Here is a 25,029-nt window from a genome sequence, read left to right as displayed (position 1 = left end):
AACAAAAAAAAATCTGCAACAATTCCAAGCTCGGTTAATTATGGTATTTGCAGTGTCACTGAAAAATGTCCTCCTCAACCTCTTGCTGCTCTGAGGCTAATTCTCTGAGATAAACCAAGCTAATAATGCACATGGCTATGCTCGCGATTACACTGAGTCCTGGGCGAAATATTGGCTATTATTACTGAAATGGTGGGAGATGAGGGGCAGCGACATCTTCCACTGGTATCTTCAAGATGTTGAGAAGTGGAGAAAGGCCCTGGCATATTGGATTGAACTGCACCATGCAACCCCTTTGTGAAAAGTTAATGAGCCTAAATGTGAGCTCCAGCCATGTGGCTCTAGGCATCATTTAATCGCTCTCTGCCTGAGTTTCTTCATCTGTAAAATGGGGATTATAATGGCACCCACCTTTCAGGTTTGTTGTGAGAATCAAATATTCATAAAGCACTTTGCAAATTTTAAGTCACCATATAAAAGCTAGCTATTTTTTTTTTTACTCATGGTTTACAAAACACTCCTCGTGACCACCTAATGAGGCAGGTAGTCAATAGCTGATCAGCTGTCACTTTATTAGCACGGGAACTTGGTGACTTGAACAGAGGTCTTAGAGTCCTGCCTGTAGCTTGGTCTCCTTTACAATGCTGGTGTAGTGATCCAGCGACACTAGTCATGCTGTTCCATGAATGGCACTCCATCTCAGCTCCAGAAGTATTCTCCTTGGCCATCCCCCACACCTGGAAGCCACACATGCTAATTCCCTTTGGATGCCATGGCTGAATATCTATGCCCAGCCCACTTTGTCCCCACCACTCAGCTAGAAAAGGTTCTCAGAAAGAGGATCTTAGGAGAAAGGCATCTTCTCCATCAAACACCCCACTCTGCCAAACTTTCCATGGCCCGACATTCATGCCATCAGTCTTTGAAACCTTAGCTGAGCTTTTCAGAAAAAGGCTTAGGAAGTCTGGTGTGGATAGTGCTGGGCCATCACCCTCATTGGAACATTCTAGTTTCAAGGCCTACCTTCCCCACCCCAATCTTGGCACCTGGATTCTTTCTTTAAAACAAAGAAATCTTGGTATGTATGGTGACACGAAGTCCAGAAATGTCTGAAGGGATGCAGGAGAGCAGCTGAACATGAGCCGCGACAGCTCCCGGGGCCCAAGGAGGTGCCTCAGGCAGTTCCCAGAAGGGCCAAGGGAGCAGATGACCCACCCTCTTCCCAGAAGGGGCAGTAAAGGATTCCACCTGCAGCTGCTGATTGTTTATTGCACAGAGATCAGCATGACTGAGGCAGGAGGGACATTACAAAATGAGCCGGTGACCAGCCCGCTGCTACACAAGCAGTGTTTTTTACAGACATTTCATTTATGTACACATATGTACACACATACACACACCTAGTACTGACACCTCATGGCCAAGGCAGGAAGCCCCAGCAGCTGCAGCCTGTGTGATCCATACACATATGTACACACACATACACACACCTAGTACTGACACCTCATGGCCAAGGCAGGAAGCCCCAGCAGCTGCAGCCTGTGTGATCCAAGGGGTCGCAGTACAACACAGCAAACAAATGAGGAAACAAGGGCTGGTCCCCCCACCCAGAGCTAGGCGTCATTCCAAGGAGGACACGACACACAGCAACTCAGAGCTGCCAGGCTCAGGGCCCCAGAAAGTGGAACTGGCCAGAAAGCAGCTGCTGAAGAACCCTATGTTAAAGCTAGAACCCTATGGCACGGGCCGGGTCAGGCAAGGAGATGGAGGAGGCATTTGGGGACTCCTTGAGTAAAGTACATCTGCTGGAATCAAGAAGGCAAAAGGGGGAAGCTAACTTGGGCCCAGAGGCCGGGAGGAAAAGGTACCACTTCCCACCATCCTTTCCAGCAGGTTCATGGAGCTTCATTCAGCAGATGCAGAAAGAAGACAGCCCTTGCCACCCAACTCTGACATTTCCTGTCTCGCTCCAAACCAGAAGCTAACAGGTGCCCTGAAGAGTGCCCCTCTGGGGTGTGGGAAGGGACCCCATCCCTGGAGCCCCTGCTCTGGCCCAAAGCCCTCCCCTGAGGGAAGGAAGCTGAACTAGCCAGCAGCCAGCTCTCCTGCCAAGCTGCACCCTGTTCCAGGGGAGCTTTCAGAGAATTCATTTCTGTACTGAGTCCTTGCCTTTAGGAAAATGGCTGTCACAAACCTAGGCAGTCCTCTTAAGGTCAGTCCTAGGCTTGGAGGCCCTTGGACTGTGTCCCTAAGAGGGAGGAGGGGAAAACTCGAGGCTTTGGGACCTGGTCCCCCCAAAGTCCCAGCCCAATCCCAAGCTAGGGCTCCATGGAGGGACAGCAGCATCACACCAAAAGGAACAAACCAAAACCCATGATCTGCTAATTGGGATGACCATCGCCATGGCCTCCCTACCTCCATCCCAGGGAGCTGAAGAGCTGAGCCCCTGCTGGGCTCACATAGAGGAGGCGGATGGGCTCAGCCTGGCCCTCAGGCTGTACCCCAAATACCTCACTCTCACATTCAATTTAAATGAATCACTAACAAAATTTTAAACTTCTATTTCAAACACCAAAACTTCTCCTATTGGGAAAGGTATAGGAAACCTCTCCCCAGAAGCTCATCTAACTTGTATCCCTCATTACCCCTTCTGGGCATTTGCTTGGTCCAATCAGAATAAGGGTTGCTTCCCCTCAACTCACAAATGTGATTCTCCTGCATTAGGGAAGGTGGGAACACCTTCACTGAGGAGATTCTGGCCCTTTTGTCTCTGATACAGGGCACGCACACACACACACGCACACACACTGTGAGAAGAGGGGCAATAGGTAATCCCAGGCTCCATTCCAGTCTCCCACCAGCTGGCTGCCAAGAGTGGGGCACAGCAGCTCATGGGCACTAGGGCCTGGGAAAATCTGCCAATGTTAGGAGAGGTAGAGACCCCCATCACACCACCTGCTGGGGGCCTCCTGAGACTCCAATGTCCTGCTGCCACACGCACAGGACTTAGTGACTGCCCAGCCTAGCATGACAGGGAACTCAAGAGGGGGCTGCTCTTGGTCACTCTTGCCCAAAACCCTCTGTCTCCTCAATGGCGTACAGCAGCTTCTCTTTCAGCTGTTCATAACTCTTGTAGGGGGGAAGATCCAGACGATTGAAGCTGGAAAGAAAGAAGAAACAGCACTGTCAGGGAAAATCCAGGGGTCTTGGACTCTCCCTGTGTAGGGATGCCCACCCAAAACAGAAGGAATCAGGATAGGTCAAACAGGCTGTGCATCTGAGCACTTTGGAACATGTTTCTTGAACAGTCCACACCCCACTGTTTGCTTTAGGAAATGTCAGGCACAGAGCAGGGGCTCCTAAGCAAGCACATGCATCAACCCCAGCCTTGTTGGGGTGTTCTGTGTTCCCTAGGCCAGCACCTCCCCCAAAGGAGCAGCTTACCAGGTGTGGCTCCGAGGCAGCCAGGTTTCTTTGCCAACCTTGTCAATGCAGAACTTCTGGGGTCCATTGCTGCCTAGTGGCCATAATAAAAGCACAGGGTTTAGAAGTAGAAAATTGTCCCAAATTGGGTGCCATCCCACCCCATTCATGCTGGTTCCAGGATTTATAAGCAACCAGGCTGTGCCCATCCCTAGCAAATGCTCCACCTGAGCCTATGGAACTCTGGGCTTGACCAAATTCTGACTGTATACAACTCAGTCTACTGGATGGCTCTCCTCCTAACTACCCTGGACCTCCCTTCTCTTTGTATGGTCTTCACATTTCAGGGGGAAAAATACTAACCAATGAGTTCTGCAAATCCTCCCACAGGCAGGCGGCAGGTACCGGTGACAAATTGCAGTAGGCGGATCCTTTTCTCATTGTCCATCTCCTTCACCACCTGAAACTCAAAGAAAGGAGCCCCAATCAGACAAGACATTGGGCCCCAGACACTCTGTCCTAACCAACAACCTGATGAAATAGCTGAAGTACAGAAAGAGAGAGATGAGTCCCTATCTCTGCCCTGGGCTATTACAATATCCCTACGGCTTTCTCAGTGAACTTGTGATCCCAAAGACAGTACTGGACACCCCAACCTAACCATCTCCCAAAGAATGAAGCTGCTGAACATTAGCAGCAACTCACAGGGTAGTACCAGGCCCCAGGACCTTTCAGTTGGCTTTCAGGTCGGTCTTTTGGTATCATCTCATTCCAGCAGCAATCAGCCCATGGAGCCTGGGAAGCAAACTTGGCCTGGGGCTCCCTGAGCTTGGCTAGCCTTGGATCTTTAAAGCAGGAAGCACTCAACTCATGAAAACCAGGTCTGAGAATCCATCCCATTTCTCTTCCTGACTGGTAGGGACGGCACCGATGGGCAAATGCTTCATTTCCAGCCTCTGCTCCTCATCCAAAACTCTGCCTCCTACACATCACTGATGAGAGCTGGCAGGAAGGCCACCACTAACTTCTGCATATCACCCTAGAGCTGCCATGCCAAAGACTTTCCAGGCCAGGAGAGCCCTGTGCTTTGTTTTCAAGGAACCACACTTGCAAGTCTGAGGACAAACAGCCACAGACAGTAAGTGTGTGTATGTACATGGGTGGGTGTTTCTGTACAAGCCCCCGACATACAGGCTAAGAGGTGGAGAAGGAGTGGGAAAGGGTGGCTTTGGGCCACCTGCCACTTAGGAGGTTCCCTGGGCCCACGCAGGGTCCACATCACCCACTCTTCCCTCCCTACCCCCCAGACTCACCTGCCAGAACCACTGGATGGGTCTGCTGTTCTTGGTGTAGTGACGATAGATAGTGTTCTTCTGCCAGTCGGCCATATCAATCTCCTGCATGCCACACAGCATCAACTAGGAGACAAATGAGGAGGCTCATCAGCACCGGGGCCAGTTCCCATTCCCCTCCAGGAGGACAGTGGCTGAGTGGGGGGGGGGGGGGGGAGGGGGAGGGGGAGGTGCTGCTCTCTACACCTGAAGCAGACACAGCACCCAACGGGAGAAGGATGTTAGTTATGTATTTATTTCTTTCCCAGTTAACTGAGGTTTACCCCTTTTAAGGACCCAGGCTTTAATTTTAACCACATGTTCTCAAGTGTTCTGGCCATAATTTAAGCTCTTCTTACAGGCTCTGGGCAAACAGCACGACTCTCAATCACTGTGCTGTACTGCCCTCAGAGACAGGCATCCGCCCTGTCCACCCTGGTCCGAAGTCCCTCAAATTTTCATGAATTCCATTTCAAGGATTTGATACTTTCCAAATCTCATTCATTTTAATAGCTTTTCTGCCTTTTACTTGACAAGAGGCTGTCAGGTGTAATTTTCTGCTGCTGTCACTGTGCCAGGCCCACGCCTCTCTCCTCCCTGAAATTTCTAATTTGTTGTTCTGATGTTTCTGGACTGGAAAATCAAATAACAAATCCAATCTGTTTAACTGTGTAAAAGAGAAGAGAAAAGAAGAGCTGATGGGGGATCTAGAAGCCTCTCCTGAGTACAGTAGCCATGGCTTATTTGGTGGAAGGACTCCTTAACATGTGCTGTGGCTATTCAACAGCCTCCTTTGCTAACTTTCTGGGGATTAACCCAAGTCCTAAAAGGCTGCTTTAGAAGCTGCCTCTGGGCATGAAAGGGGCACTCTCCCTACAGGATACAAAAAGGAGGAATTCTCTACAAAGAAGGGTCACCAGCTACACCGACCTGACTGAGAAGGTTAGCCTGAGGCCTGGCCTCAAAGTCACCACTGTGGAGTCCAAGGAGCCTAGTTATCTAGTCTGCCCTTTCCTTTTATAGTTGGGGAAACTGAGGCCACAGAGATGAGGTAATGATGAGTCTCAGATCCCTTGAATAACAGGTGGCAGATGTGGGACTCAGCCTCAGCTGCTTGAGCTCCAAAGCACTATGTGGCCTGGATTATCGAGAAAGGGACGTCCCCAGAAGTAAGTTGTGAGCTCTCTAGCTACTGGGCCAACCAGGAATGAACTTACCTCTAGTTCCTTCTCATCAAAGTAACGGAGCCATTCCAATGGAGCCACTTCATTGAAGCCATCCAGGAAAGCTCTGGTCTGCTCCTCTACACCTCGGGTGAATCTCCAATCTGTCAGCAGCCTAAAGTCAAAAACTGGCCCGTCAGCACCAAATAACCGAAGCTCCAACCCTCTTTCTCAGGTTCTCCACCATCCATGGAGTCAGTTTACATGGATCAACCCAAACAAACCAGGGAGCAAGCCTGGATTCAACCCTGTGCTCCAGATGCATGATTTTTATTCATTCATTAATTCAAATATTTACTGAGAGCCTACTCTGCGTAAGGTGGTGTAGAGGCTGAGATATAAAGATGAGTAAGCCACAATCCCCACCTCCAAGCAGCTCGTAATCTAAGAGGAGATACAAGACAATTACATTAATGTGCTAGTGCTGTGTTAAAAGGATATAAGAGAGACAAAAATGAGACATGAGAAGACACCTCCTCTCATTGCTTTGCAGAGGTGAGAAGTCCACAGTTATGACACTAGATGCTGTCAGATTTTTTTTACTGATTAGCTTTGTTGTTCTGTGATTTTCTCTTTTTCTTCTGGTAAAAATATGTGTTATAAGGGATGATTCTCTGAGAAGGAAGCAGGGGAAGTGTACAGAAGGAAATTTTGGCCATGTAAAAAATATTTATCAATAAAAATTCATTTTTTTTAAAAAGTTAAGTGCTTGGTGAGATCATGTCCAAATGGCAAACTGAAATTACATGGAAGAGAAAGAATTTCATCTTAGCCTTCAGGGATGGGTAGGTAGGATTTTCAGAGACAGAGATGATGGGGAGACCATCCCAGGCAAGAAGGCTATGAGAAGGTATCATCCAGTTTAACTGGCACAGAGTACATGAAGGAGAAGAGTAGTATGAGCCAAGGCTAGAAAGATGAAGCTGAGAAAGTCTAAACTTTATGCATTTTTTGTGAAAGTGGTATGACTAAAGACATGCATTAGGAAGATTAATCAGACGGTGTGGAGCGTTTAGGAAGACTACTGAGAACAAGTAGAGGCAAAAAGTCTGGCTAGCTAAGAGATGACATAACCAAGAGTGGTCAAGTAGTAGCCATGAAGAGGGGGAGATTCTACAGAGCTTAGGGAAGTATGGATAAAAAGGAAGATGCAAGAAAAAGGAAGGAATTGAAAATAAATACAAAGTTTCAAGCTTGGGAGGGAGGAGATGGTTAGGGTTGGGAGATCAGGAATTCAGTTTGTAAATGCCAAGTTTAAGGTATGCCAGCAGGACATGCATGTAAGATAGCCAACAGATAGTTGGAATTACAAGTCTGGAATCTGAAAGAAATCAAAGTTGGAACTACAGAACTGGATACCATTAAAAGGGGCAGCTAGGTGGTTCCATGGAGGGAGTGCTGAGCCCGGAATCAGGAAGACCCAAGTTCAAATCCAGAATCCTGCCTCAGATACTTACCAGCTGTATGATTCTGGACAAGTCAATTAACTCTGTTTGCCTCAGTTTCCTCATCCATAAAATGAGCTGAAGGAAGAAATGGCAAAACACTCCAGGATCTTCGCCAAGAAAACCCCAAATGGGGTCACAAAAAGATACAAATGAATAATAAACATCATCCACATAATGACAAAATAGCTAAAATAATGAGCATGGATGACACTGTAAAGGTAGAGGAGTGAAATAGTTATTTTATAATTAAAATTTGTCCTAATTAATTAAAGACCTCCTTTTTGAAAGTCTTTAAAAACTAAAACAGAGTCAGAGAAAGAACAAGAGAGACCGGCAACGAAAGTCAAAGGGAGAGCTCTGAGGAACGGTTATATTGAGAAAGTAGGAGAAGAAAAGCAAAGGAGCTTCTTTTGTTACAGAAGCCGAGAAAGAAAAAAGGGATCCATATTAAATGCTGCAGAAAGATCAAGAAGGATGATAAATGGAGGAAAAAAAGGAATGACATTTAGCAACAGGTGGTCTTTGGTGATCCTCAAGGGAAAAATTTCATCAGAGAGGAGGAAAGTTAGGCAACAAGGGGTCTGTGATGAGTGAATGGGGGGTGAGACAGCGATCAATGTCCAGGAGCCTGGCAGTGGAAATACAACAGCTTGAAGAGAAAGCAATCTCTTTTCTAGGCATGTTTGGAGGGAGGAGGGGCCAGTGGAACAGAATGGAAATGCAAATATTCATTAAGACAACATGGGAAGTAGAATAAAACAATGAAGGGCTGGTTAGGGGTTTTTAAATGCATGGGAAGAGTTCAGAATGTTTGTGCTAGACGTTGCCTTTCCAAGAAAATGGGAGGCACGATCACCTCCTGCAAGTGAAGTGAGTCAGGAAGGACTGGGAATGTGAGAAAAGTGCAACAATCCCTGTGAGGAATTCAATAGGTAGATGATAATGTGTGAATATGAAAAGTGTCATGTAGTAACGGGGGTCCCACATTATAAATGGGTAGTAGGCAGGAGTTTCAGGCCTTCCTCCATCTACCAGTGATTGGCAGCCCAGGTGAGAGAATGGACAAAAACAACGTCGATGGAGAGAGAGCCTGAGGTTGGGGATGAATAAGGTGGTGCATCAGTTCAGCCTCCATTCCATCCAGCAAACATTTGTTAGGTAGCTCTACCGAGGCAGAAATCAAATGGTCCGGGGCTAACGGATGTTTAGCGTCGTCGTGAGGGTGCCGTTGAAACAGCTACACACCTATGGTGTTGTCTGGGCAGTGAGAAGGGAAGCCAAGAAGACATGATGGATTGGGAGGAGGAGGACAAGGTAAGGGGCTAGAAGTCTGATGCACAAAAAGGGCAGACTCAGTCAAAGTGAGGTGGGAGAAGGGCAAGAGGCTGCTCTCAGAGACAGGAATCACATGTAGTTCAGGCTCTTGGGGGGAAAGCAGTCAAAGAACGTACAAGAAGGGCTGGGGACCCAAGCCTGTGTTACCACCCAACTGGGAAGACTAAGCAGAAGCTTTAAAAGAGGGGGAGGGAGTGCAGGAGCTGCAGGCATGAGAACGAAAAGGATGGAACAAGTGAGCCAGGGGCTGGGGATGGGGGCGATCAGAGAAGAAAAGTCACATGACAGCATATGCTGAGCTAAGTGAAAACAGGACACAGGGCTCAAGAGGTCCATTTGGGAAGAAGAGAGGATTCTAGATTTTATTATCTGAGGTATTTTCTTCTCACTCACTGGAAATCCAGGCATGGGGCCTTCATTACTCTAGAAGGCTGAAACTTTTTCAGTGTGTTTTTTTAAGTAACAGAAATTGAAATTACTCAGTGAAAAGAAGATAAAAATTCAATCAATCCATTAAAACAAGTCTTAAAAAAAGGTCTGGGATTCTGCAGTGAAAACGCCACTTGTCCAGCAACTAGACCTTGGGTGTCGCCCAACCTGACCCTGCCCGGGTAAGCCCCTGCCCGGGTGAGCCCCTGACTGGGTGAGCCCCCAAGGACCAATCCCCTCCTCCCACTGACGACCTGTGAAATGAGGATGATGATGAATTCCTGCTTCCCTATCAGCCTTACAAGTCTGAGGGTGTCATGGAGACAGGGGTGAGGATGCCAAGGCCAGTCTCATCATAGTTTCAACAAAAAATGGAAAAGGCCTCTGAAGCCACCCTTCGTGTACTCAGTCTATAGGTTGGATATGCAGCATTTTCCCACATGTTGTCTCCTGTTAGAATGGAAGCTCTCCTGAGGGCAGGGATGGTGTTTTTGCCTTTCTCTGCATCCCCAGTACTTAGCAGAGTTCCAGGCACGTGGTAAGCACTTAATAATGCTAGTGGACTGACTGATGCATTAGTTCTCCCTCCTTTACCATACTAGCTGGGGAGCATGACTATTATTTGGTTCACATGCTCCAGAAATGGGTGTGCTTTCCCTGTGGGTGGAGGGCAGGGTGGTGAGGCAAATACAGCACTGGACTCAGGGTTGGCAGACCCTGCTCTGAATCTGTGCCCACACTAACTTGGATGTGTCATGGAATCTCTTGCCTCAGTTCCTCTGCCTATAAGATGGGGATCACAACACTTGCCCTACTCATGTCAGGGCAATAAAGTGAGTTACTGTGAGTCACTGAGGAGCCTTTGCCATTCAAGGCATAGTCTGTGGCTGGCACCTCAAAGAAGACCACAGGCATGAGGTGAACACATCATTCTATCTTGAGGACCAGCAGGCTTACTGTGCCCACCTCAAACCCAGGCTCTTTCATGTCAAGTTGTGAACATTGACTCGAGGCAGTGTAAGGGAAAGCCAGGGGCCCAGAGAGGGGAATGAAGGGCCCTCCTGACCCCCCAGCTCCCAGGGCCACCCTCCTCTGGTGTCTGCCCCACTGACTCCAGGGCAGCTCCACCTGCAGAGCTCCCTTCCCCCTCACTCCATCCTTTGAGAATTACATGATGTACTCTTCCTTGTTCTCCTCCGTGACTCGGATGCTCTCGCCACCTTCCTTCAGTTCGTGGGTCGTCACCTTCCCCAGGATCTCCATGTCCTGGATGAAGTACAGCTCCAGTCCACACTCCTCCAGGTTGTTTTCTCTGGGCAGGGAAGGGACCAGAAAAAAAGATTTACATCCTCGGGTGTAACCTCCTTGACCTGCTCCCTCATCTCACTTCAGGCTCAAGACCAAGGACCTAAAGGGTCCATAGGCTTCTGGTTACTGACTGCAGGATGTCCTGCTGGAATCAATTGCCTGATGCTAAGCTTTGATCTGATCATGCAACCTCAGCTCTACAAGACACAAAGGTCATGATGTCTTCATTCCAACCTGTCTGGATTCTAGTTCCATGGGGAAAAAGCAAACAGTTGGGATGACAGGGCTGGGTCCTGGGTAAAGGGGCCCAAGGAACTGGACACCCATCTGCCCATACAAAGGCCAGACCCCGGCTGGCAATGAAAACCACTCACTTGATCCAGACGATGGAGTTGTAGAATTCAGGATCAATGGATTCCAGGTCCTTCAGCGTTGGCCTCTTGTTTAGCATTCGTTTGTAGAAGGGGAGGGTGAAGCCAGTGTCAATAAACTTTCCATGATAGAGTGCCTAGGAAAGGAAGTGACAGGCAAAGTCACCTCGACCACTGGGCATTCCTGAGCACTTGTGACAAAGCAATAAAGCAAATGCAAGTTCTACCAAGTCAGACCCTAGCCTCTACAGGGACCCAGAGGTGCTGGACACTTCAAGGGGGCTGGAAGAAAGGAAAGCTCTTTCCTCTAAACCAAGGGCCCTTTCTGGCCCTCCCACACCACCTTTGACACTCCATGATGAAGGAAATACTCCCTGAGCCAGCACATGTTCCACTGACCACTGCTGCCATTCCTGGGCAGTGCCCGCAGCAGAGGAGAGCTGGGTGGCTGGCTTCCCCTTGGCTTAGCAGTGCAACTACCCCTGGGCTTATTGAGAGCACTTGTCTAAACAGCTCCAGGGGGCTGCCTGACTCACGGGCTACAAGATCTGGGAGGCAGAGGCAGCCAAAAATAATGCAGACACTGGAGAAGCTGGCGGGCCAGTCGTGAGTAATAGTCTGGGGTTTTACTGGTCTGTCCTGTTGGCTCTCAGAGCAGGCAGCCTTTGGGAGACCTGGAAGGAATGTACCCACTTCCTGAGCCCATCACCTTGGCCAAAAACTTCTAGACAAGGGGGAAGGGCGACTCTGGGGCACAGACACTGAGGCCTCTGGAGTCCTCTAGGGAACAAAGGAGAAGACAGAACTGGGGCACGGAGGGAGGCAGCTAAGTGACATCCCAGTAAGAACATGTCACTTCCCTCAGCCATCTCTGGTCTCCTGCCTTACACTCCAAAACAGCTCTGTCACTACAAAGCCTGTGACATCCATCACACCTGCCATCCTTTGGACACCCTGATTCATTCGCCATGCATTCTGAAGCTTCCTCCTCATATTCCCCTTCCAAACTCTTTACATTTCCAAATTACATCTCACTAACACCTTCCAGTCACAGACAGTTCCTCAGAAAACTCCAACAAGTGGCTCCAATGTAATCAAATCAATGGTTGTGTGGTCAAGCTATTACCTCCTACTCACTCTCTCTCCCTCTCTCTCCCTCTCTCTCCTCTCTCTCTCTCTCTCTCTCTCTCTCTCTCTCTCTCTCTCTCTCTCTAATATGCTACTCACAGACAGACACCTATTTCTGAAGGGTGAGGGGGCCTTCAAATCTCTGCCTCCTCTCTGTGCCAACTGGCTTTTCTAAAGCTCTGAATTTAGGAGTCAGAAGTGATCAATTAATCAACAGGCATTTATGATGTGCCAGGTACTATGCAATAAGACCCTGGGATACAAAAGTAAAAAAGAAAAGTCCTGCCCTCAGCAAGCTTGTGATCTATAGAGAGACAGCTAATTGACAATGGCCAAGTTTCAAAGATGTTCAGCAGAGAGATACAGTGCATGAGCCCAAGGCCAAAGAATTATCCCTTGCTGGATGGCACTGCCATCCACCCATCACTCGCTCCTCAAGAGAGAGGAAAATAGTCTGGGCCTTTAGTTTCTGGGGGCATCCTGTTCCTCTGCAATGGAAGACAGTTCCTCTTCCTGGTCCAGCTATCCAGGAGCATGGCCAACACAGTAGGAATGACAGGGCCGCTACTGGGTCAGTAGAAACACATCCATGGTCAGGGAGAGGGGCAAAGGTTAAGGGAGTCCCCAGGACTTCCTTTCTGAATAAAGTTGGAAGGGGTTAGGTCAGTTGCTGGGAAAGGACCCTGGGTACTAGTACTGGACACATCTTTTATCATGTCTACTTTAGGACAGAGTCCAAGAGTTTTTAGCATCAAAAACTTGTAAACTCTAAGAGGATAGGGCTGAAGCTCCAAGAAGGAGTAAGCTCCCACCCAGTTATTCCTCTCCTTCAGAGTGATTCCTCATATAGCCACAACATTCAGCATCATGACAGGGCTTCCTTCACCCAGTCATTCCCTCCAAGGAAAAGACAGCCCTGCATGGGTGTGCCCCTTGGGAGGGAGGGGAGGCTGGGCACCCAGAGCCCTTACCATTGCTATGAACCTGCCGATGAAGCGGAAGTAGGTGAGGTGATCTGGGTTGATGGAGGAAGCTGGGTTGATCTGTAGACAGTAGTTGTTCTTTCCAGCATATTCAAACAAACAGTACATGGGGTTCAGCACCTCGTGAGACAGGAGGAAGAACCATTCTCTGCGAGAGAAAAGACAGAACCCAGGATAAAGGGAGCCAAATCCTGGAGATCCTAGACTGCATTGATGTGTCTCTGCTCCATCTCGGGAGTGAGATCTGGGGCCAGGAATCCAGGAACAAAGCTGCAAGGGTCCTCCTGGGGATTTCAGGCAGTAAACAGGAGGCAGAGGGGCTGCAGGGAGCATAAGCAGCCTCCGCCAAGGGCAGATGAATAACAACAGTAACAGTAACAATCCCTGGCAGTTGTCCCATGTGATTTACAGAACTCTTATGGCTCCTGCCTTCCCTGGTCCTAGTTCAGAGAGCTCGAGGACACAGCGGTGCCCTCTGACACAGATGGGGACGCCTTCAGTACCTCAACCCAGGGCCCCCTGAACAGGGGTCCTTGCCTGGATATAATTTCTGAGCAATCCATTATCAATCTAATTTTCCACCATGTATCATATAGAGAATGTATCAAACTGTGGATGTCCCCCTCACTCCTTTGTGTCCCAGGAAGCCTGTCCTGTGTCACCTCCCCACCATGACACCTCTCTCATCCTCTTGGGCATGCACCTGAACCAACACCCCACTCCTTGGACTCTCCTTGCTCCTTGGGTACCAGGCTTGTGCCAGACTTGCTGAGCCTTCAGCACTTGAGCTAAACCCAAAAGGAGCCATGATAAGTAAGCCGGGTTCCTTCAGTCCCTCCTCCCTGGCTTCTCAGATGTTTGTGGCCAGAGAGACGAGGATTCCTCCGATGCAGAGAGCGCCCCAGTATCCTGTCCGTGGTTCTACCCTGTGGTAGAACAGCATGACGTAACCTACCATAGGGTAAAACCACTGGCAGGACACAGAGAGAGACACACACACACAAAGGGCAGGAGCCACACCGGAAGCCCACAAACCAAAGCCTGGAGGAGGAGGTGGAGGAGGGTCACCATGGAGAAGGAACAATAAATCTAGAGTGGGACAAACACAAGAGCAACAAGAGGAGCCAAGCAAGAGCAGCCCCAAGCAGCAAAGGACGCGTCCAGGAGGCCAGGGCCCACAGCCTGGCAGAGAAACCTCCTTCTTGCGCCCATGGGCTTGCTTAAGAATAGAGGCCAGCTTCTTTTAAGTACTCTGTCTACTTGATTAGATAGACAGAGACTCTGCCTATTTGATTAGATGGGCAGAGAAGAAGGAAGGGTAATAATTCAGGGTTCCAGTGATCGAGTCACCAACTTCCTCTCTCCTTGTGACCTCTTCTCCGCACACCACTGTCCTACAAATTGTGACCCAATTACAGAAATGCCTCAAGGTGACCACTGCCTTATCTGATCCAAGAATTGAGGGAGTGGATGGGACATGAACAACTTCGGCCTTGCTTGAATTTAAAGTACCAGAGTATAAAATGTATTTCACCATCTTACAAACAGGAAGAAATCTCTGGTTTCTTTTCAGGTGCACACTTCATGCTAGCTCAGAAAGATCCTGGGAAGGCAAAAGGTGATTTAACCTTGAACCCAGGAGAGAGAAAGGAATTCACCTGAGTTGATACTACCTAAAATCTGTCTGGCTATGGGTGTTGTTCCCCAAAGAAGGGTAGAAAACAAAAGGCACAGTCATCTGGTGAAAGCACTCAGGCCTTCATCACTAGACTCACCTGGCAATGCCACCATAGTCCAGGCCCTCCTCACCACGCATGATGATGTACAGCCGACGACGTAGGTCGTATGGCTTCATGTTCATGATCTGAGAAGAGAAAACAGAGACAACCCCCGCCCCGCCCCGAAAAAAAGTGTTAGTCTCTAGCTCTATCGCAGAGCTGGAGCTCCAGCTCAAATCACAGAGTAGAGAGCCCAATCAGGGAGGAATCTTAGGATGCCCTTTCCCAAGCACTTGGCATCTTTCTAAAAATGCTGTCATTTGGACTACTCCACGTTCTAACTGAGCAGCCAACAGATAAGAAGGCCATGTGTGTGGCTTCTCCATGCCCCAGATCTCAGGCAGAAGGGCAGAATTCTGGCTCCTTGCTGCTCCCCTACCTGCTGGAAAGAATCCTCAAAAAGCGTCTGCCTGGACACACTGATCTTCACGTGGCTGGGTAGTGCATTTGACTGGAAGGAGAAAAAAAATCTCTTAGCAGGGAATCAAATGATCTTCACTTATTCTACATCCTGCTTCACTCTACAATCATTCCCACCCAGGGGGCCTGCACAGCAAGCAGTCTTAGCCCAGAAAGTCAACCTGAGCCCAGCTAGCCATGAAGTCCAGTTTCCTGAACCACACCCACTACAAAAGTCAACTAGAGATAATCCCGTCTACTTAGAACTAGACAGCTTAGCATTCCTCCAGCCCTCAAGACTATAGGACAATGACTCACCCACTTCAGGCTGAAAATAACTACGCAATTCTGATTAATATGGCTGGAGCAGCCCCCAAAGGGGTAAAGCAACTCACGTGGCAGAGAAAACGGAACTGGTGATATTTCCAGCGAAAGCTTCGATCATAGGCTCCCGGAGAACCGCCCTGCTTATTTCTATGAAAAGCAAACAGTTCCCACAGTTTACGAAATCTCCCAAGCATCAGCAATTTACCTTTTTGTGTCCTTTAAAATGTTTTATTTGGGGAAAGTTGGTTAGTTTAACAATGGAGAAACTAACACAAGGAAAGAGTGACTTTCATTAAGCTTTATGAGTAGTCAATACCTAAACTACTTCAACAATCCAGGCCTTCAACGGTATGAACACTCTCCCCACAATCATTCCTTGGTAGATGGTTTCCTAAGTTGTGGTGCTGTTCCCCACCCCCAGTTAATCTACTGAGCAGCCTCTCTGCGAGCCACACCAGGTCCATGACAATGAACACACACGTTCTCTATCCCTGGTCCAGTTCTCAAAGACTTTCCAGCATGGCAGGACCCACCAGAGCTTGTGCTCTGCCACAATAGCTGCAGAGAAGCCAGGGCTGCCACCAGGCTATGACGAGGCATGGAGAAGGCCTTCAGTGGAGGATGGAGATAAACCTGGCACAGAAACCCTGATTTCCTGCTTCCCAGAACCCTGACCAGGCAGCTCAGATCAGGTTCATTTTGGAGAGATACCAGAACCATTACTGTAAACCATATGGAAAAAGGAGCTGAACTCCACCACCACTACCACCATCAGGCTGACTGATTCAAGTCCACCACATATACAGTAAGTATCTCCTATATAGGACAATTTGAGTGTTTTTCAAAAGAGATAATGAACACAAATCTATCTGTGCTATTCTTACTGGTTAATACAGAATGATGACAGTGCAGTGTACTTGGGAAAACCAGCTTGTTCCTGCCCCTGCCTCCAGGGATCCTGGACCTCTGAGAAAGGGGTCCACCCAGCCATTTTAAAATAGGGGTTTTTAACCTGGGAAGGGGTCCACAGACCCCTTCAACAGACTGCCAGTGGGGTCCAAGATACAAAAAAGGTGAAGAACTCCTGTTTTTAAGAGACTCCAAAGATGCAGAAATGAGTTACTAGACCACTATAAACGTGGACCCTTCCTTCTTTCCAGGGAACTTTTGTCTAGCATCCTATTGGGCATACTGGGGATCCAAGCTACAGCTTCAAACCTAGCCATCAGGGAGTGCTGTAGAGCAACACAAACCCATGATGGCCTATTACCCAAAGTCACCAGAGGAACCATCTCCTCCAAAGCTTCCCTGTATGGAGTCCAGTTGAAAGAGATAACTCAGCCCTTGCGGTGGTATGAAGGACTTACCCTGATTCAAATCCAGGACGCGGGTCCTTAAAAGTTGTGGTGCGTGTGTTGTGGTCCACAAAATAGCGTACCCCCTCACTGGTGTATTTCATCTCCCAGCCAGGGGGCAGGGCAGGTTCTTGGATCATCCTTTAGGACCCAAAAGAAATGTGTCATCATGGGCAACAGAAATAGGGAACATGTCACTCCTCTGCTGGGTCTACAAGGTCCTTTACTTAGCATGGCCCAGACCTGGACTTAACTATGGCCAGGCTTAAAGATTGCCTTTTAGAGAGCAGCAGAGATGGCAATCATACCGAGTCTGGGAAAGATTGCCTCTCCTAGATGACATTGACATGGGGGAGAATCTGCAATGTTGGGGCACTGTCCAACTATCACCACCTTCTAAGGGGAAGGCAATACTCGGCTGTTGGGGTTCTCCCTAGGGTCCTACCCTGACTGCACTGGAGGGCAGCAGGGCCAGGTTCACAAGTGGCTTTTTAGAAGCTACTGGCAGCAAACACTGTCCTGAGAGGGTCTTAGGACAAAAGTGCCTGGCTAAGGGACCAGTTCTACTTTCCCTTGGTGACAGATGCAGCACCAGGCATAGTCGCCAGTCCAGACCCCAAACCCCTATCCATCCATACCCTTGGGTACGAGGGTCCTCCCACTGGGTGGTGCGCGTGTTGTGATTAACATAATATACTCGTCCATTGTCCTGTCTCTTTTCTGGAAAAAGAGAAAAAGACAAGGTAAAGAGTTATTTCTTAGCATCTTTCTTTTCCTCTGAACTCATCCTGAAATTCTTGCTCTTAAACCTTTTTAAAGGTTCCACTGATGAGAACTTGGTACTTTCCCCACCTCCCCCAGGCTTCACCAGTGAGAAGAGAAAGGAGTCTATTTCTGTCTCTGAGTGAGCACTGTCTCCCCTGTGGTGGCTGTTGAGGAGAAGCAGTGGCACCTCTCCCAGCTGGGGACCTGCCCTGACACACGTACCTCCCTATGCTCAGTGCCTAGCCCACGGCAGGCACTCAGTAAGTGCTGACAGACTGAGTCGCCTCCCCCCCGGTTCTTGTGTAGACCAGGCTTTGGACTCTGATTTTTCCATCCACAGGAGACCAAGCAGTTAGATTTTGGACCCCTGCACAGGCCAGTCCTAGAAGAAAAGCAGCACGTGCATTCTTCTATTTGCTCCATCGCACTGAATTTTATTCAGGAGCACCCAATACTGCCTTAGATACCAAAATCCCTCTTCTGTTAAATAGGATCCTAAGTTTTAAAGGTCCCATTGTACAAACTCCTAATTTTACAGCTGAGTGAAAACCAAGGCTCAGAGTAGAAACGGAACTCCAACCCAGGTCTTCTGACCTAAGACCTCAGTGCTCCTTCCTCTAGACTAGGGCCTTCTTTCTTACACGTCCACAGCCCTGAATAGGCTCTAGATTCTTCACCCAAACTCCTACATTCTAATGACATTCATAACCTTTGTTCTGGTCCAATGGCAGGTCTACACAGCCATGTAAATAATGCCCCTCTAGACCAGACACCCAAAGAGACAGACATTTGGGGTGACTAGTCTGACAATTTTCTCTTTTGGCTTGTTCTTCTTACTCCTTAGGTTCCTGCAACCCTTTGCTGAAGGCTATCTCAAGCCCAGGCCTGGCTGCTGCCCTACCTCTTATACTAATGGAAATGTGTTCAATGACCAAACCTTCTGGAGAGGAAATAGAACTTTTGGGATCAAATGGACTTCATTTCAAGGTGAAAAACAGTTGAGAATGGCTCTGTAAGAGCTGCTTTGGGTTTCTCCAGGACAAGTCACAAGCTAGTGACTCTTCAACCCTTAGCAAGGTTCAAAAGAATTCCTGAAGGGGCCAAGGCTCTGAGGTTCATAGGTAACCAGGAGTTTCTATAGAGTCACAGTCTTGAGGCCAAGAATCATTATCACAAAGTGCTTTCAGCTCTCGGAGTCTCAGCTTTCTCAACAAAAAATTAAAGTGATATCTAAACTCATTATCCTGCAGAACTCAGAACGCACCAATGCATTAGGTGAATATTACCATTACTACTACTGAAGGAGAGGAATTGCTTTCTCTCTGCCAACAGATAAAAATCATCGAACTCCAGTCAGCTGTAACCCCCTTTCTGAGGTCTGGCTCCAGAGCTCCTGGGCATCTGTTTGAACACTTTTCCCCCCTAATCACACTAAATGTTTCTAGCAATCCTGGAATTTTAAGAGTTAGAAGGAGCCTTCTGGAGATCATCTAATCCCACTCTCTCATTTTACAGTTGAGGAAACTGAGGCCCTTGGAGGGAAATGCCTTGCCCAGGAAAGGGTGTAAACCCAGGTCTTTTTGACTCGATAAATTCGATGCTGTTCATCCTGACAGCCAAACCTTTATTTACTGTGTTCTTCTCTCATCTGTATGGACAGAGAGAAAGGAAAAAAGGCCAGGAGCCATGAAGTAGCTACAGCTGCCTGAAAACAGCCTGTGCAGCCAGTCTGTGGCTGGAACCTTCCTTCTGCAGAGGCTTCTGTGGATAAGAGCAGACCCCTCCCAGCAGAGAAACTGCTGCTGCTGAAGGAATGAGAGCCTTCACGTCTGCTTCCTCGAGCACAAAGCCAAGCTAACCACTGGGACTCAGGATCTGTCCAGCCTGTCTCAAGCCAATACAACCAAGTATGCTGGTGATGGCTGAGCATGTTGACCTCAGCTCACTGAAGCAGGCTCATCCTCATGGAATAACAGGGTTTCAGATGGGGAAGGAGCATCTGAAATCACACTGCATCTAAGAAAACGGAGGGAGGCTTGGGGTGGGGGTGGGGGGGGTGGAGTAGGGGAGGAGTCTAGAGCAGGGGTGGAGGAGAAAATCATTTGCCCAAGGAGATACAATTAGTTAATGGCAATGCTGGGACCAGAATCCAGGTCTCCTGACCTGCCTTCTCCAGGGCTCTTTCCGTAAGATCATTCTGCAAAGAGAATGAAAATGTGTCTCTTTTGGAGAGTATCTAAATCAGGGGTGGGGAACCTTTGGCCTTAAGGCCACAAGGCCAGGTCTAAATGGCTACACAGTTAGGTCAGTGACATCTAAGAAAAAGAAAATCCTCAGGGTATACTGACAGTCTTCTGGGAGCCAGGCAGACAAATGGGACCACTTCTCTTTTTGTTTGGCTACTTGGTCCTGTTTCTTTTTAAATATCTTCAGTAAAGCAGCGACTACCATAGACTCAGGCAGACCAACAAACAGTCCAAAACAACTTGCGGTAAAGAAGTGTTTCCTGACACTTAAGCCAAAAAAATTCTTTTTCTCAATTTTGTCCTATTATAGCCTTCTAGTCCTTTCAAAATGATTTTGCCTCTTCCCTTGGATTTTACATCCTGTAAACAGTTTTTAACCTGGCCCTCTGGCCTGCTCCCATCCCAATTTAGCTCCATGCCTAGAACTGAAAAAATGTTCTTCTCTCCTCTGCTTACTTTAAAAACCCAGAGTGGTTTTTCTTTACTGACAAGTCAACAGTGGGAGGAATCCAGAAACAGACAACCTAAAATGTGGTGCTCCTCCCTAGGGACAAAGAAGCAGCTACTGAAAGTTCCAAGTTGGAGCACTGGGTCACAATGCTCCAAGTTCTGCCTGCTCTTTTCTACCAAATTAGATTACAAAATCATTTTAGTGTGATGCACATTCTTACTTCTTGGAAGCAGCTTTAGTGGAAAGCCAAGAGCACTGGCGGGGAATCAGATGACCTGGGTTCTACTCCCAACCCTGCCCAAGTCAGCAGTGTGACCCAGGATAAGTCACTTCTCCTATCCCGGCTTCAGTCTCTTCATCTATAAAATGGGTAGAATAATACCTACCTCAAAGGGCTGATTAAAAGGAAAGCACTTTGTGTATCTTCACATGCTACATTCCTATGAGTTATCAATACCACTATTACCATTTACTCTGCCAAGAGAAAAATCGTAAGAAGAGATGTGGATGGATCAGAAGCACTCAAAAAGCCCTTGGATTCTGTAAGTTCACCCTTCCAGCTTCCCAAATCTCTGTAGCCTGTCGGTCTGTGAAATTCTGATAATTTTTCTATTAATATACTTACCCCGGCAAATGACCTGAGTAAGCACCTCCCCAGGAACAAATGAGGCATATCTGGAGCATACGTTAACTCATTTGTGCTGCCAAAGGGAAAACAGGTATGGAGCCTGTTCTGAGCCTTAAATACAAGAGGGATTCACTCAGTGATCTCCTCATGGTCTAAAAGAATGGACGCTTCTTGCTGGTGCGACCACCAAGGAGCAGTCTCTGGGCTGAAGAATCCAGTTCAGTAGATGTCTTTTTCCAGGTAGATACTTCCTTGTCATTTTCTGCCCTCCCAAGTCTCCGTCTCTGTCCTCCTTGGCATCTGCATCTGCTACCAATTTAATGCTATCACTCCCTTCTGCAAGACTTTGATGGTAGCACTCAACCATCCCTACCACTGGACCTGACCACTCCCAACTCATTAGTGTCTCTGTAGTGGCCCTCCTGGACTCAAGCCTTCGTGACAACTCCAGACTCGTTCATTAATTAGGAGAGCCTTTTCATAAAGTACACTAGAAAGACACACTCCAACCCAAAGAGCTGAAGAACTCTGAGCTTGGTGGCACAGCTAACAACCACTCTGCAGCATGCTGGGAGAAGAAATCACCATGAATGGCCTCTCGATTGCGTTGGTGATATCAGCACTCTTACTATAGTACGTTACCAAGTCACTAGACCTAGTCTGGTCTCATGCTTCTAGCATATAACCTAATCACTATGCAAAGGCCATCTACAATCAAGCCCTCAATCTCTCTAAAGGGATGGACTTATTTTCTCCCCGTACCCCACAACTATTTGCAACCTTAGTAATTTTCATTTCATGCCTACAGAAATTGGGAAAGGTAAGTGCCAGATAGCAATGGAAAAGCAGAGATGTCAGAGTAAATAAAGCAGCAGCCAATTGCTGGGATATTAGGTCCCCTCGCAAGGACTCCTCATTGGAGCACTTCTCTTCTTCCTTTTAGGATGTTCCCCAGCTGCATCACAACCAAAGGAGTTAGGTTGTCACCAACAGTTGGAAGAGTTATCCTTGCTAGTCATAATGAAGCTTACGTCCCCAACATCTAGGCTTCCATGAGGACCCATTAAAGTGTTTAAATACAGCCTCAAAGTCACAGACCAAAAACAAATGCCCTTTATCATAAAATTCACAGATAATCTCAGCATTTCTTAACTTGTCTGCTTGAGCAAAACCCTAGAAAGATTGGTTCAAAAATCCTTTGAAAATCAGGAGGACCAAGCCTTTCCATAGGCTCATGTTGCTTTAACTAAGGCTAATGAGAGCTGAGGAAAAGAGGATGCCTTGCTTTACTTTCTCAGCCTTATGAACCTATTGCTCACAATTTCTCCAAAAGATAAAGTAAGGTTTTAGAAGGGCATCCCCAGTGTCAGGGACAGAGAGTACAGTAAGAAGTCTGGGAATGAAGACGAATGGCTGAGAAAAAGCCAAGAGTTTTGCAGGAGAAGGCCCAGAACAGCGAGCCTGGGGAAGGAGGGTCTGGGTTCAGGGACAGAAGCAACAGAATGCACTACTTACCCCAGCCAGGAGGAAGAGGGCCGAGTGGATCATGGTCAGATGAGGCACCAGAAGACTAAATACAACAGACACAGCAAAAAAGAACACACACATATAAAATAGATTAAAAAATGAAGAAAATGTCAACAACTGATTCTTAGATTCTTCAACATCAGGTTCCCCCCACCCTCCAGACTTTCCTCTGGTACTTATGGAGCATAAAGGGGAAATGTGAAATGGTATCTGCTCCATCAAGAACTTAAAAATAAAAAAGCTCACCAACCCAGTACCCCAAAGGTACAAATAGGGAGCTGAAAAGAGAAAAGTAAGGGGAAGAACAAGATGCGTGGATGAATGTGGGTCAGGCAGGACAGCTAAGATAGGGGAAAGGGGCTGAGGGATGGCAGGAAAATTCAGGAGCAAGACTCCCCGGGAAGTTCAGACATGTGTGTCTGCTCTGCTCTTGCTGGCCAAGATGACTGAAATCACCACCACCTCCAACTTTCTCCAAGAACCACACACAAGAGGGGAAAAAATATCGCAGGCCTTTCCAATGAAATCATTCCCACAAGCCCTGCCCACGCCCAGAGCTTCCTGGCTGTAGACGGCCCCCTCCCCTCCTCATCTCCCTCCCCCCCTTTCTCAACACACTGTGAGAGTAAGCAGCAGTGTGCGATATTAACTCAAACTGAAGGGACATTCATGCCCTCACAGACAGGCGTCTCCCCCAAGCCCCTTCACCTCCCCCCGGAATGTTCTTATGGCCTTTCACAAAGCACCTTTATTCCTCCCTCCTGCCAGGAGCCAGCTCTTCACCCGGCCTGAACCTGGGGATGCTCAGAGCTACGGACCAGCCTCACCAGAAGTTTGGGAAAGGGGGGCAGAGAAAGGGAAGGAGAGAAGTAGAGAGCGGGAAGGCAAAAGAAAGTGTGTGTTGGGGGAGAATTGGCTGAAGGGCTAGAGTGTTTATATTTGAATCCCCCTTCTCCAGCTCTGCTGGGAGCTCCCCAGGGAATGGCAATGCTAGACTGAATGTTCACATACCCCTGGAGAGGGATTTGGGGGTGGAGGGAAGGGGGATGCTGTCAAACACTTTTCATAGTTGAATAAAAAAAGCATTGTTGCTAAAAAAGGACTTTTTATTTCACCTACTAAAATTTAATAGTTGTATTAGGGGATCACATTCCAAATGCAGGCTTCAGGATGCTTTATTTGCCTAGCTTGGGGAAAAGGGGGCCATGGATCAGGAAGGGAAACATATGAATGGAGCTCAGTCTGAGCTTGTGAAAACATTGATCTAAATTGCTACCCACCCCACCCTCATAACCTCCCTAAGAAGACAGAGGAACTTTTTTCCAAGGGGACAGCACAGCCCACTACTCAATGCAAGAGTTTTAACAAAGAGGTTTAGTTTCGAACCCAAGGATGGCTTGAAGGACTCCATGGCCCTCCTTCGGCCAAGTGCCTATAGGAGCCCAACATGAAAGGGGAAGAGAGAGGAAGGCTCAAGCCCTTGACAAGGTACAAAGGAAAAGGTCAAAAAATAAAAGCAAAATAAGGCAACTAAAAGTGATGTGCTTTCCATATTAAATCAAGACTCCAAAGCTGCCCTTTAGTTCAGTAGGACAGGCAGAAACTTGCTTTTGTAGGTACTTCCCATCATTCCCCATCCATGACACGCATAAAATCTCAGACTACACACAAGATTATCTGCTTTACATTACCAGAAAAAGCACCCCAACATACCATCCAGCACTGAATGCAGATGTCACGAGATGACATCCCATGTAAAACGAAGCTGAAATTCTGTCCAGTAGCTCATCTATTAAGTACAACCACCACAAACACATTCAGGCAAATGAAGAAAAGAAACTGGAACCAGACAGGCAAACAGAAGGCAGCTCTTTTCTAAAAGATGGAATAACGCAATAAGTAGAAAAATGTAGAAATGAGATACCTCAGGAGATGAGCTGCATAAAGGACAATTCTTAGAAAGGAGAGGTGGTGAGAAAAGATAGACTTATCGACCTAGGTCCTTCTTAGACACCAAAGCTTCATAAAACACATGAGAACTCTTTAAAGTGATTTTTTTAAAAAGTCCTTCCTATCCACCAAGTCTCTTCCTATCAGATCTCCAAATCTGTAAGAAAGAGACGAAGAAAAGAAGAAGGAAGGAAAGCATGAAAAAGAAAGGGAGTAACACGATGTAGAATACAGTAAGCAAACGAGCCAGGAGGAATGGAGGGACTAACACTTACAGAGATGGATATTTTATTGGAACAGTTCAGGTTTTCTAAGTGCTCAGCTCTGCTCCACAGATTTCTTATTTTAAAGAACTCAGTGAAGAAAAAAAGAATGGAATAAGCAGTGAACAGAACCAGATCAGAAGCGGCCGACGTAAATCCTTGCTTGGTAAGACCTACTCCCGACCAAAAAATACACTTAAATAATAACTGCTTTACACAATGCTTTAAAGTTTATTTTTTTAAGTTAAATTTTATTTTCAAAGACCAACCTTGCTTCCTTCCCACTTTCCTCCCCTTCCTCCCAATCCTGCATTGAAGGCAAGAAAAACAAAACCCCTGTTACAAACACATAGTCAAGCAA

General features: G+C 47.6%; 1 protein-coding gene across 5 annotated transcripts in view; it reads right to left on the bottom strand.

The window, feature by feature from the left end:
- Nucleotides 1-1,249: 1,249 nt before the first annotated feature.
- The window catches only part of WWP2 (WW domain containing E3 ubiquitin protein ligase 2), a 120,317-nt gene continuing 96,537 nt past the window's right edge, over nt 1,250-25,029 (bottom strand). For all 5 annotated transcript variants that reach the window (XM_072636462.1, XM_072636461.1, XM_072636460.1 and 2 more), the window contains 14 exons: nt 22,444-22,498; nt 17,477-17,558; nt 16,851-16,979; nt 15,552-15,630; nt 15,137-15,208; nt 14,755-14,843; nt 12,968-13,127; nt 10,872-11,005; nt 10,361-10,501; nt 5,972-6,092; nt 4,737-4,841; nt 3,787-3,883; nt 3,445-3,517; nt 1,250-3,160 (listed from right to left, as the gene is read on the bottom strand). In XM_072636462.1, the coding sequence (XP_072492563.1) occupies nt 3,061-3,160; nt 3,445-3,517; nt 3,787-3,883; nt 4,737-4,841; nt 5,972-6,092; nt 10,361-10,501; nt 10,872-11,005; nt 12,968-13,127; nt 14,755-14,843; nt 15,137-15,208; nt 15,552-15,630; nt 16,851-16,979; nt 17,477-17,558; nt 22,444-22,498 (1,437 nt within the window). In that variant the 3' untranslated portion in view covers nt 1,250-3,060. The remainder of the gene's footprint in view (nt 3,161-3,444; nt 3,518-3,786; nt 3,884-4,736; nt 4,842-5,971; nt 6,093-10,360; nt 10,502-10,871; nt 11,006-12,967; nt 13,128-14,754; nt 14,844-15,136; nt 15,209-15,551; nt 15,631-16,850; nt 16,980-17,476; nt 17,559-22,443; nt 22,499-25,029) is intronic.

Source organism: Notamacropus eugenii, chromosome 1 (genome assembly GCF_028372415.1).
Source record: "Notamacropus eugenii isolate mMacEug1 chromosome 1, mMacEug1.pri_v2, whole genome shotgun sequence".
NCBI lineage: Eukaryota > Metazoa > Chordata > Mammalia > Diprotodontia > Macropodidae > Notamacropus > Notamacropus eugenii.
The sequence above is the reverse complement of the archived record's forward strand: the minus strand, read 5'-3'. Positions and strand labels throughout refer to the sequence as shown.